Source organism: Geotrypetes seraphini, chromosome 1, assembly GCF_902459505.1.
Source record: "Geotrypetes seraphini chromosome 1, aGeoSer1.1, whole genome shotgun sequence".
NCBI classification, from domain to species: domain Eukaryota; kingdom Metazoa; phylum Chordata; class Amphibia; order Gymnophiona; family Dermophiidae; genus Geotrypetes; species Geotrypetes seraphini.
This window is the reverse complement of record NC_047084.1, coordinates 185207565-185220693: the sequence shown is the minus strand read 5'-3', so window position 1 is coordinate 185220693 and position 13129 is coordinate 185207565. Positions and strand designations below refer to the sequence as shown.

Here is a 13129-nt window from a genome sequence, read left to right as displayed (position 1 = left end):
AAACCTGGCAGTTCCAGCAGCGTCCCAGGCACACTAAACATGCTGCAGATTCACAGCAGCACCTTAACAATGTGGCACCAGTCCTCATCCTCCCGTGATGTTGCCTGCAAAGCCTCCAACCAAATAAAAGCAACTGCTTGTGGGGTGGGAGGATTATTACTATTATTTACCATTTATATAGCGCTACTAGACATACCCATGGCAGGTTGATGACATAAATGGTTAAAGTTATCTGTTTAATTTTTCAATAGCATTTAGGAAGCACGCATGAACCACAATCTTGTAAATGTTTTTCAGTATTGATCTTCATAAAAGCCATAAACATAAATGAATGCAATTTTCAAAGGTTTATTATTTTAGTTGATAATCTTACAATTGGAACTACAATTGTATATGGTCTGAATTTTTTTTAATATCTAGCTTTAAATAATATAACATCACAATGTTAGAGCTGCATGAGCTACCTTCTCTATATCTTATGGAATAATATAGGGGGAAGGCCAACTGGTTGCTAGTTTGCTTTTTAGTTGCCTTCTCACGAGTTTTGGTGTAATTGTTCAACTTTTCAAGTTGCCAGCAAAAGTCATAAAAAGAAAAGAAAATAAATATTTTACTTTCATCCACATTCAAAGAGCCATTATTATTTTAATTCACTTTGCTAGCATGTACATGATTCTCTTGGTCATCTTCTTCTTTCTATATATTTGGGAACAAAAAGCAACTAGAAATAGCCTATTAAGTCACTGGTAATATCCAACATTTTTAAAGATCAAAAACAATGTTGTTATTTTATTCAAATAAGTGGCTAGTGTTTTTTTTTTCTTCATAGTAAAATGTCTTCTGTAAACATTATTTATGTATTTATAACATACTTGTATCTTGCAAAAGTGATCACAATCCTCCTATGAGGTACAACATAAATCTAAAATTCACTCAATATTGATTCTTGTGTGTGACCTAGAGTAAAATACATTATCTCCCAATGCTTCATACAAAAAACATAGTTTCCTCAACTGTGACTGGATAAGTATAACAATGTTCTTGCTTCCTTTTTAACATCTGAAAGGCTACAATGATCTTGCTGGGCTGAAAGGTACTACACAAATCCAAATAATTAGGGTTATTACTAAGCATTAACACAGGACTACATCTACTGTAAATTCAACTCTTTGGTCAAAGAAAAACAACCTAGTAGAAACTTTGTAGTATTGCCAGCACTTATGCACACAGCTGAGCTGGCACTTAAATATTTTTAGAGGGCAGAGTTCAGTGATTGTTTTTTAATGTAATTTTTCTACATTAAGTTTATATAAGCTATGTAACTTTAGGTAGCAGTACTATGGGCTCCTTTTACAAAGGTGCGCTAGCGTTTTTAGCGCAAGCATCAGATTAGTGCGCGTTACCCAAAAAAACTACCACCTGCTCAAGAGGAGGCGGTAGCGGCTAGCGTGCGCTATGCCGCGTGTTAAGGCCCTACGCACCTTTGTAAAATGAGCCCTATGTGTCATCCTGTGTGTTCACCTGATTTTTATTTTTTCAAATCCCTTTTATGTCCCTTTGAAACTGTTGAGTCAACATGCCATGACTTTTAAATATTCCTGATTGTCATTTTTACACTTTCTTTTATGTCAGTGGTCCTTAAACCTATCCTGGGGACCCCCAGTCAGTTGGTATTTTAAGATATGCCTAATGAATATGCATGAGGCATATTTGCATGCCTATTACTGAGTGATGTAGTGGTTAGAGCTACAGCCTCAGCACTCTAAGGCTGTGGTTTCAAACTCTGCGCTGCTCCCTGTGACCCCTGGCAAGTCACTTATCCCCTCTTTTACTAAGCTGCGGTAGAGGTTTCTACCATGGCCCAGAATGCTAAATGCTCTGACGCTCATAGAATTCCTGTAAGCGTCAGAGCAGCGTTGGGGCTTTTAGCACTCCAGGCCGTGGTAGAAACCTCTACCGCGGCCTAGTAAAAGAGAGCCTTAATCTTCTACTGTCCCAGGTGCATTAGGTGATTATGAGCCCACCAGGAGAGGTAGGGAAAATGCTTGAACTACCTATATGACAAACTACCTATATGACAAACTACCTATATGAACTACAAAAAGACAGTATACAAATCCCGACCCCTTTCCCTTTTATATGCAATTCTGCCTTATGCAAATTCATTAGGGAAATCTTGAAAACCCAACTGGCTGGGTGTCACCCAGGACAGGTTTAAGAACCACTGTTTTATGTTATATGTATTACCAGCATTATGTCTGCCTGGCATCCTGATGTATAGCTGCACCCTAACTTATCTAGCAGCTCTACCCCGATTTATGTAGCAGCTCATTCAAATATCAGCATATCCTTAGACATAGAAATCAATCTGGAAGTCAGGGAATGTCAATGATTCTATTTTAGGAGAAACATAGTCCTGAGAGAAATAATTACAAGCAGTACCAGCTTGTTCTGAATTTTCCTGTCCTAAGATTGGCTACCAGGCAATTATGTAAATTTTCTGAAAACATTTGCACCAAATTTACGCACACAACTTTAGTCGCCATATATAAAAACTAGGGGATAATGCCTATTGCTATTATCTGGTTAGAAATAACCAGTTTGATTATTTATCCATTTAATGTGCATTGTTCTCCTTTGATGATAAATACATATAAAGCACGAGCTACAAGGGAACGAAGAGAACAAAGTAGGAATGGATCTAGATAACTAAGATTCTTAAAATAAGTTTCAATCCAGTACAAATCTAGCTGGTCCCTTATATCTTGTTTACTTAAAAAAGTATATGCTAAATTTCACAGTTTAAACCATTCTTGGATTTTGGTTTGATATTAGTATGTCTATATTTTAGTAGCTTATCTATTTAAAAGTATTTTTCTGTTCATGAGCACAGCAACTGTCTGTTGCATGTCATTCAGACTAGCACTCAATTAGTGCATTGCTGCAAACTATTAAGATGTATGTGTTCACTGGACTTTCTAAGAGCAGAACATTTTTATCTTTTTGTAGAAAAAAATAACTTGCTATGATTTAACCATTTACATATGCAAAAAAAAAAAGCAGATAGCTATGTCCATCAGTGTAGAACTGACTACCATCCTCCCATCTGCCAAAAGATCAAGGTTAAAGTGCTATTAACTTATGGGCCGTGATTATCTTCAGGCACTCCAGAGAAGCGGTACAGTGCCACACGTTTTCAGAAGGGATTCAGCCGTATTCCTGTTCCTAGTGGTGAGAAGGGGTTCACTTTAGCCCACATTAGAGCATCATTCAATGAAATGGCTGATTTTCCATCTTCAAGGAAAAACACAGGACCCTGTAAAATTCCAATACCAGATAGATAGGACTGACATTTACTGAAATGGCTTCATATAAATAAAACACAACACAGGAGTCTCCCTTGATGCATGCAAAACCACTGTCCATCATGTGAAAGAGTGTTTTGGAAATCATTGCAATTTTCTGTTTAAGTAAGAATGCAGAGAAGAGGCTGTGCCTGCTGAAACTAGGTATAGATGATGGCACCTAAATTAGGTGTGTAGAGGCCATGTTCTCTAAATACGCACAAAACATTTCAGAATATCCCTGAAACCCTCATGGCCCTTTTTGAGTTATGCCTTACAGAATAGTGCACAACCAGATTGTGTGCACATTTTAATGAGTGCCAATTAACATCAATAATTGGTTGCTAGCACCCAATTATTGATAGTTACTTAATTTGTGTGTGCATCTTGGGCGTGCAAATCTGGGTTTCATATATAGAATCTGGGAGACTGAAGCCCATTTACATGGCTATTGCACTGTATTACCTGTGGAAATGGCTTTTACATTCCCCTCCCTAGATTCTAATGAATATCTGTTCAGATCCCATAACCTCTTACTTTCAATTGTGTCAGTAAATCAAATACTACATTGGAAATACAAAGCTAAGTTTTACAGCCTCTTTTACAAAGCCACGCTAGCGCTAGCGTGGCTTTGTAAAAGAGGCCGTTAGTTTAGTTTACATATTTTTGCTACTAATTATGTATATTACTTCTTTATCAAAATGAAACTGTGTTCATACAACAGCCTCAAAAGTCCTATTTTACATAGAAGATTGAAATCAGAATTTAGGGAACTCTAGGCAGGGGCATGCTCAATTCTGGCAATATTTTACAAAAGGCTCTGCATAAGTTCACCTTTTCACATGAGTGAATAATACATAGTGCTACATACGTTTTATCCTAAGCTACACAAGCATCAATGTGAAAAATCTTTCCATACTTGAGAAAATTTATACAGCTGTTTTTCTCCCTTGACCCCAACAGACTTGGCATTCCAGTGGCTATGGCTGCATTAGCTAATTGGGTAGTGTCCTGTGTTCAGTTCTGTGAATAGGTTGGTCTTTCTCTAACCCAGTGCTGGATTTACTTATAAACTACAGCTTAGAGCCTCACAAAAATTCTGTATTGGGGGTGGGGTGGGGGGGGGGGGAGGAGGCTCTGAAAATTTTATGTGGCTTTTAATCAACATATTTAAATGTTCGAGAGATGGAATTACTTTCATCTGTACTTTCAAAATGGCTTCATATGTAATGAATTTAGATAATATTTTAAGCATAAATTTTCTATTTTCAGGCTTATCTATTTTATGATTTTGCAAACAAGTTCATTATTACTTATGGGCTCCTTTTACAAAGCTGCGGTACAGGTTTCTTCTGCGACACGGAGTGCTAAATGCTCCAATTCTTATGAGTGTTGGAGCATTTAGCGCTCCAGGTCACAGTAGAATCCTCTACTATGGCTTACTAAAACCCAGCAAATATTTATAAAAGTTATCCAAATTACTAATTTTTTCAGCATTATATATGCTAAAATCATAAAAAAATTCCATTTACATTATTTCTAGAGTATACGATATGCTGTAATTTATTAACAAGGGGCCTCCAAGCTTTATATAGCTTAGGGCCTTACCAAGTCTAAATCCAGCACTGCTCTAACCTGCACAGTAAAGCCTCATCAACTAACAGCCACTGTTGCTATAGCTCTTTTAAAACCTGCTACGCTGTAAAACATCTGCAAAGCAGCCACTTAGTCTTTATATTAATTAATTGGCTATAGATATATATTTACTCTCTTAATTGGCTATTGCCCTTTGCTGACGTATATCATTAGCATTTACGCATGCCATTTCCAAGTTTGGGGTGGTGGCTGAAAACCACCTGCCTTATCTGTTCCCAACACCCTGTCTTTGGAAGCTTTTTACTAAAGTCATCTGAGCATGACCTCTGTCTTTCCCAAGTGGCCCTCACCCTCTCTTGGTTCCTTATTCTTCTGTGCGTACATGCTGGCCAGCTGGTGTTCAAGTTATCCATGGGCCAAGGCAAACCTGCTAGCTGTTGGACAAGATGAGAAAGAGATACGAGAAGAGGGTGTGATGCAATAATTTCAGGGCAGTGGGAGAGAGCAGGTGTGTGTGATGATGTTAAGGTGGTAGGAAAGAGTAGGGGCAGCAATGTTGGGGTGTCAGGAAGAGCACATGGGGGCGCCAGTTTTCCTTACTATGCCACTGGCCCTAACTCTCCCTCTATCCCAGCATAGTCTAGTGTCTCTCCATTCCCTCCCAGCCGTGCCCTCAATCACTTTCTTCCCCCTCCCCCTGTGTATACAACTTCCTTTTTTGAAAGGGCGAGATGGCCCAGGGTAGGTCGTAGGTAGCTTATTAGTAAGGCTGCTACTGGAACTGCAGGACCGAAGACTTACTCGCTTATTAAAAGGTATAAGGGGGAGAGGGAGAGATATCAGACTGTGCACGGGGAAGCAGGAGGAAGGGAGAAGGTGTGCAATACTTGATATGAGTTAAACATGTTAAAGAGTCCAGGTGGTCTCTGAATTTCTGATGTCTGGGCTTTTTACTCCTGACGGAATTCTGCACAACACAGAATTTGCGTAGAATTCACCATCCGTGCAGAATTCTGCACAAACATTCTATTTGGTCCCCTGTTCCCGTTCCCTCCTCCTCCCCCATGCGGGTCTGACCTCTGTCCCTCCCACTGTAAGATCTGAAATACCTACAGCCTCCCAAAGAAGCAGCAGTGATGGCAGCTAGCCAGAAGATGCAGTGCAGTGAACAGGCAGCTTGCAGTTGGCCCCACTGGTGCCTTCCCTGTGCTGCATCACTTCCTGTAGATCAGCGGTCTCAAACCCGCAGCTCCCTAGGTCCTATTTTGCGTCCCACAGTCTGTATGCGATTTTGCACACTGGGCAGGAAAAGAAGCTCCGGCACTGGTGTCAGCTGACTAGAAACTTCCAGCTGCCTTTGCGTATGCCGGGACTCCTGCCTTTGCGTATCTGCTGGAACTCATTGCCTCCTTTCTCTAGCCTGCCGCTGCTGTTCCGGGGGTGCGGAGACAGGAGTCCTAGCATACGCAATGGCAGCAGGAAGTTTCAAGTCGGCTGATGCCAGCGCCTTTCTTCCTGCCCAGTGTGTGAGATTGCATGCAGACCACGGGCCGCAAAATAGAGGCATTGCTGGGGAGGAAGGAAGGAAGGGAGAAGGGGTATTGCTGGCAGAAAAGGAAGGAAAGTAAAGGTGCTATACACTGGAGGGGAGGATGAGATGGTGCTTGGTGAGAGAACATGTTGGGATGGGGGTGGGGGGTGGGAAGGAGGGATGCTACTGAGGGAAGAGGCAAGGACAGAGAGAGAAAGCGTGCAGGAGGCAAAAAGTGTTGGACTCATGGAGAGAGCAAGATGGATGGGGAGAGCAGAAAGGAGGGAAGGAGAAATGTTATACTGGGGAAGGGGGAGAGGGCAGAGAGTGAAAAGTTAGACTCATGGAAGGAGAGATGTTTGGTTGAGAGAAGGAGGACCATAGGAGAAGTATGTAGAAGGAAGAGAGAAAAAAATATTGGACGGGTGGAAAGGAGGGAGAAATGTTGGACTGGGAGGGGGCCAGAAAGGAGGAAAGGAAAGAGAAATATTACACGGGGGGGGGGGGGAAGGAGAGAGATGACAGATCATGGAAATAGGGAGGGAAGGAGAGAGAGATAGGAAGGGAAAGTAAGACATGGAAAAGCAGATTTTGAGAAGAAAACAGAAAAATTGAATATTAATGCCAAAGATGGATGCAAGGCAGAAAGTGAAAACGGAGAGAAAAACAGTTAATGGACAAAAAGGCCTTGGAAACATAATTAAAAGCACAGAAAAATAAAGTCACCAGACATCAAAGGTAGGGAAAATGATTTTATTTTCAATATAGCGATTGAAATGTGTCAGTTCTGAGAAAGGAAAGATATTAAACTTTAACTGTGAGGGCTGCAAAAAAATAGTTAAGTCTTATTAAAGAAATGACAATTTTCCATGAGGTAAAACTCTTTATAAATTAACAGTTAAAGGAAAGATTTATAAACTATAAAGAGTTTTACCTCATGGAAAATTGTCATTTCTTTAATAAGACATTAACTATTTTTTCTGCGGCCCTCCAAGTACCTACAAATCCAAAATGTGGCCCTGCAAAGGGTTTGAGTTTGAGACCACTGCTGTAGATGGATGATGTGGCAGAGGGATGGTCCCAGCAGGGCCAGCCACCTGCCACTGATGCTCAGGGAGGCTTGCAGGTATGATGGATCTCATAGAGCAAGGGGGAGTGGTCAGGCAGAGAGAGGCCAGATCCGTATGGGGAATGGACACTAGACTACAATTGTGGGGTGGGGTGGGGAGGGAACATGGATACTGGGGGGGGGGGAGAAAGTAGATGGAACATGGATCCTGGACTGCAAGAGGAAGGAGGACAGGGGAGTGTACATAGATGATGGACCAATATGTAGAGGGGAAAGGGAATGAGAAGGGAAACCCAAGCCAGAAATGGAGGTGAGAAGGAAACCCAGCCCAGAAAGGGTGGGGGGAGGGGAGGAGAAAAGAGATGCTTGATCGTAGAGAGAGAAAGATGTCAAAGGGATTCAGGGTGCAAGCAAGTGAGGTGGTAAGGGGACATGGATGCTTGATCAGCAAGGGGGGGTTGGGGGTTGGAAGAGAGAGGAAGAGAGAATGACCCAGACCAGAAACGGGGGAAGAGATTCTTAGTCGAGAAAGGAGAGAGAGATGCCAGTCTATGGGGACCAAGTAGAGGGTTCAGGGTGCAAGTAAGAGAGTGGTGGGATTTAGAGGGAGACAGAACTGCAATTGGAGTGAGAGAGGGAACTGAGGAGGCTGGAACCTGAAAGAGGAAAAGGCAGGAAGGAATTTCAGGATAGGAGAATTCTACGCAAAACACTGCAAATAAACCTTGCAGAATTTTGAAATATTGTACACAGAATTTTCAAAACATTTTCACAGAATTCGACCAGGAGTAATTTTTAGACTTGTATAGTACTCAACTGTACCCATCAGCATCTGACCAGGTCATTGTTTAACAATGGAAGTCTGTCAGCTGGAGCAACCCTGAGCTTGGGAGTAACACAAATGTGCTGGATTCATTCCTGTTTGTTGATAGAAAAAAAACTAAGTTTCTTACCTATTAGACCTGTTTTCTATCAACAGCAGGATTAATTATACACACAAGCTTTCCCACCTCCTTTAGAGTTGTATTGTTCTTGAACAACCTAATACTCCTTTACATTATACACTTCCCCCTCCGAATCCGCGGTTTCAGCATCCGCGGATTCGGTTATTCGCAATTTTTTTTTTTTTTGGTGGGGGAGAAAGCTTCGTTTCGGACCTTCCCTGGTGGTCTAACGGGCTTTCAGGGCAGGAACGATCTTCCTACGCTCCTGCCCCATGCAGATCACCAATAGGAAATGACTGCCATGAGCTCCTGTCATAGTCTCGAGAGACTACGGGAACTCACGGCAGATATTTCCTATTGGCGATCACTGGGCAGGAGCGTAGGAAGATCGCTCCTGCCCCGAAAGCCCGCTAGACCATCAGGTAAGGCCGGCACAGGCTGCCCAGCCCAGAGAGGAACGATCTTCACTCTGCCCGACCCGACACTGAAGTGGGGAAAGAGGAGACTGAAGCAACTGCACTGGCCCCTGCAAATACGCAAGGAAGGAGGCGATCGGAGGCGGAGACCACCAGGTAAGGTCCGGGAGTGGGTCAGAGCCGGCACAAAGTTATTCATGATTTTTCACACTTTGCGGTCCGGCTCTGTCCCTAACTCCCGCGAATACCGAGGGAGCAGTATACATGTTTGTCAATTAAGGCTGGGACTCAGATTAGCCACATAGTAACAACTATGCAAAATTAAGCCCAAAAAGCTAGGACAAACCTACTTTGCTTGAATGTATTGCTGACAATTGCAATTAAAAAAAAAAAGTTGTCATTCAGTTTACTCAGTTTCTCTAAAGAAAAATAGAAAAAAAAAGTTGAAAAAGGATAATGTCTGAAATGTAAAAACTATACCTGTATACTTAATCCAGTCAGGCAAGAGATGTAGACATCTGAATGGCTTGGAAGATTTGTTCCTGTTACATAATCAGGTCCAATCATTCCTTTAAGAGGTTCTTCTTTTATTTGTGCTAACAGTGTTGCATAAACCTTTCTTTGTGATTCTGATGGAGAAGTATAGGATAGTTCTTCATTGGACCTGCATGTGCAATGAAAAAGACTTACAGTATTTGCTGTGATATATAATACTGTGGGAATAATTTTCAAAATGGACAGATGTCCAAATGATGGCATAAACTGGCATTTGAATGTCTTACTAGTCAAACTGTCCAAGTGGGCATTTTTGAAACTGACTTTTTAGACATCTTTCTGACAATTTGGCTCCAGTGCCTCTAAATCATAAGGGGGCATGTTAGAGGCACATTTTGGGCGAGATTAGAACTTGGACATTTTACAGCAATAATCAAACATTTTACAAAACAACCATGGCACAATTTGGACGTTTTGGGCTAGACCTGTTTTTAAAATGAATAAGGGCCAAAAAGATACCCAAACTGTCTAGATGACCACTGGAGGGATGAAAATATGGCCCCCACACACTCCCCTGCGGTCATTGACCCCCCCCCCCACCTGTCCCCAAATATCTGCATGAAACATCACATATCTGTCTCTGTCAGCTGCAGATACTATTGCCTATCTCTTGAGTAGCCTGGTGGGCAGTGCAGTGAACTGCAGAGAAGGACCCAGGACCATATGCCACCCTAACTAGTACACTTCTGGTAGAAAGTGTTAACCCACCAAAACCCACTGTACTGCCATATAAGTGACACCTGCAGGCTTAAGGGCTATTGGGGTAGTAGTCAGATGGGTACAGTACTTTTTGGGGAAGTTTTGGCGGGCTTACCATATAATGTATGGGGGTTATGGTGAGATGTGTACCTGGCACCCTTACTGGGAAGTTCACAGCTGTGCCTCCTTGGGTGCTTCACTGCTTTGCTGGCATGCCTGTGTGGCCAGTCCATTAAAAATATTGGACCCTCCTACATGCAAATGGCTTGTTTTGGACATTTTAATTTGGATGGTTTTTATTGATAGCAAAAAAAAAAAAATTGGCTTAATTGGCATGGTAATTGACTGTACCAGTTTTCAGCCACTCCCCCCCCCAAAAAAAAATATTAAATGACCAATTATGGGCTAGATTCACTAACCTCACGGATCCGATCCGATCTGTGGGCGGGTGACTGATTCACAATGCGTCCTCATGCAAATTATGCAGATTGGAGGCATGCCCCAAAACAACAACGGATCATTGCAGAGCGATCCTGACTCATGCGCAGGCCATCTTCTTTGCCTGTAGATGGCCTGCGCATGCTCTCCGCACAAGGAAGAGCTGGGAACTTTTAATCAGAGCTGGAAATTACTTTTTTTGTGAGACCATGGTTTTAACCTGCAGGTTTAAAGCGGTACTGCACTGTGGTGTGTTCTGGAACAGAACACGCCCTAGTGCTGCCCCGCTTTAAACCTGTGGGTTAAAACCACGGGCTCACACTGCGGAGAAGGGCAACAGAGAGCAGGAGATGTGCCTCAGCTGATTCAGTGTCTCAAAAGAAAGCTTTCCTGTTTACTGAAGCAACAACAAAAACTCCCCGCTTGATTTCAGACCTTTTAAAAGGCAAAGCACATTGGATAGGATATTCCTAACAAATTAATGGAGAAGAAAATTGCTAGATTATACTGTCTAGTTTTTTTTTTTTTTAACTTAATGCAGCTTGATCTGAATTTCAAAAGTGAGGCAGGAGAGTCGGCAGGGACGTGAGCGACTGGTCCTCAGCAGTCGCTTCTTTTTTGATCGGCCAGCCCAGTCGGTGTTCCTGAAATTGTTTAGTGAATCGCTGACTTCCTACTTTTGCATGCCATTCCCCCATTTGCATGATCGGATCGGAGGTTGAATGGCCACGAGGTTAGTGAATCGCATCGGAGGAAAATCGGGTTGGTACACGATTGCAAACACGATCGGTGAGCTTAGTGAATCTAGCCCTAGAGTTCTGCACAGTGGGGCTGTGTGAATAGGTTGCTATTGTATATCCTCCACTCCTGTTTGTTTAGTATTATGTTGCTATGCATTATTTTGATTTTCAATGCACATAAATCCCTGGAGTGTATTCAGTGTGCATAAAATACCACCAGTAACAGATATTAGAGGGAAGTAGCTGGTACATCTAGATCAGACTAGTGACATAGAAAAATGCTCCTTACTTGTGTTCAAAACTGCTCCTACTATCCCTTTACTGCTCACATAGATGTTGGCCCCACCCTAAGGTTTTTAACTAGCTCTGGCCCAGCTTAATTTTCCCAAATAGCCGAGTCACTAACCATCTATGCCTCCCTTCCTTCCCAAACCCAGTTCTTCTAATCTTTCTTCCTGTGCTTGCATGCGCTCTCCTCGTTTTTCTCTGGCCCTGAGGCAGTGAGCTTTGCTACCTTTTAGCATAGTGATCTACTCTTGATTTTCCTGTACTTTTCTTATTCTTTATGCAATAAAAAAATTAGCATGAGAAAATTAGTGTACAAACACTGTGCAGTAGCAGTAGTCATGAATCACTGCTTAAAAAATTACTCCCAATCCATAATAATAAAAGGCTAAGCATGCGCTGTCGAAAATCCGTGAGTCCTGGTGGCGTGAGCTGTGCTTCTGTGCCAGTGCTCATGGCGCCTGTGCTAGCGCGTGTGCCAGCAACTCCTCCCTCCCACTGCCGGTCCTCTTCAAAGCGGCCTGCTGAGGTTCGCCAGCCACTGTAGCGAACCTTGCAGGCCGCTCTAGCAAATCCAGGGAGGCGAAGGCGGGACGGAGGCTGCAATCGGCAGCGGCTGCTGCTACTCCTCCAGCTGGCAGCCCCCTCTTCCCAGTCCTCTCTGCTCTGGTGGCCCGCGCAGAAGGAGCGGATGAAGCAGGGAGACTGTGCAAAGGGAAACAAGGGGGTTGACGGGACAGGAAGAGGAAAGGGAGGGGGAGGAAGCCGAGGAATCTCTAGCACCCGTTAATGTAACGGGCTTAAAGACTAGTGTTAAAATAAATAAAAAGTGTGCTAGATTGTACCATGGGTTTCCACTCCTTTTCAAGCACTTAATATTCCAGCTCTGGCTTGACCTACAGGTGCAGCCGAGAGCAACAGGGTTATCTAAGGTGAAGTGCCTAATCCCCCTCCCTCATTCCCCAAAATAATCTCTGGTAGTCCTGGAGGCTATCCTAACATCCTAACCTTCATCCCCTGACCACTAAATGATAAACCCCACTTCTCCTAGTGGAATCCCCACTGCCTTTATTTGTTAGACTGACCTCATGGTGCATCAACATGAACTGCTAGGGAATCGGGTGCTATCATTTTGGAAGACAGAAGCAGGAGTGAAGATCATTCCTATCTTCCAATGAGGGTCTGGGGCTAACAGGACCGCCAGAGTTTATTTTGGGGGGAGCAGAAAGAGGGAAATTGGGGAAGCCCACTAAGACCACCAGAGATTGTTTTTTTGGAGTTGAAGGAGTGGGGTCAGGGTATCCTGGGGGTGTCTCTACTAGGATTCATTTTTTTGAGTCAGGGTAGGTGGATTGGAGTGTCCAGAAAGTTTTCTACTAGAATTACCAGCATTATTTAGGGGGGTTGGGAAATTTTTCAGGTTGGGGGTAAGGACGGGGCACAGAGGTTACAGAAACCAGATGGACCAGCAGAAAGAACATGGTGTAAAACTAAGAAAAGTGATGATAAATC

The 13129-nt window shown here is 42.9% G+C and overlaps 1 protein-coding gene across 2 annotated transcripts in view; it reads right to left on the bottom strand.

The window, feature by feature from the left end:
* Positions 1-1876: 1876 nt before the first annotated feature.
* Positions 1877-13129, bottom strand: part of WDR17 (WD repeat domain 17) — a 265042-nt gene continuing 253789 nt past the window's right edge. For both annotated transcript variants that reach the window (XM_033942775.1, XM_033942784.1), the window contains 2 exons: positions 9381-9564; positions 1877-3316 (listed from right to left, as the gene is read on the bottom strand). In XM_033942775.1, the coding sequence (XP_033798666.1) occupies positions 3197-3316; positions 9381-9564 (304 nt within the window). In that variant the 3' untranslated portion in view covers positions 1877-3196. The remainder of the gene's footprint in view (positions 3317-9380; positions 9565-13129) is intronic.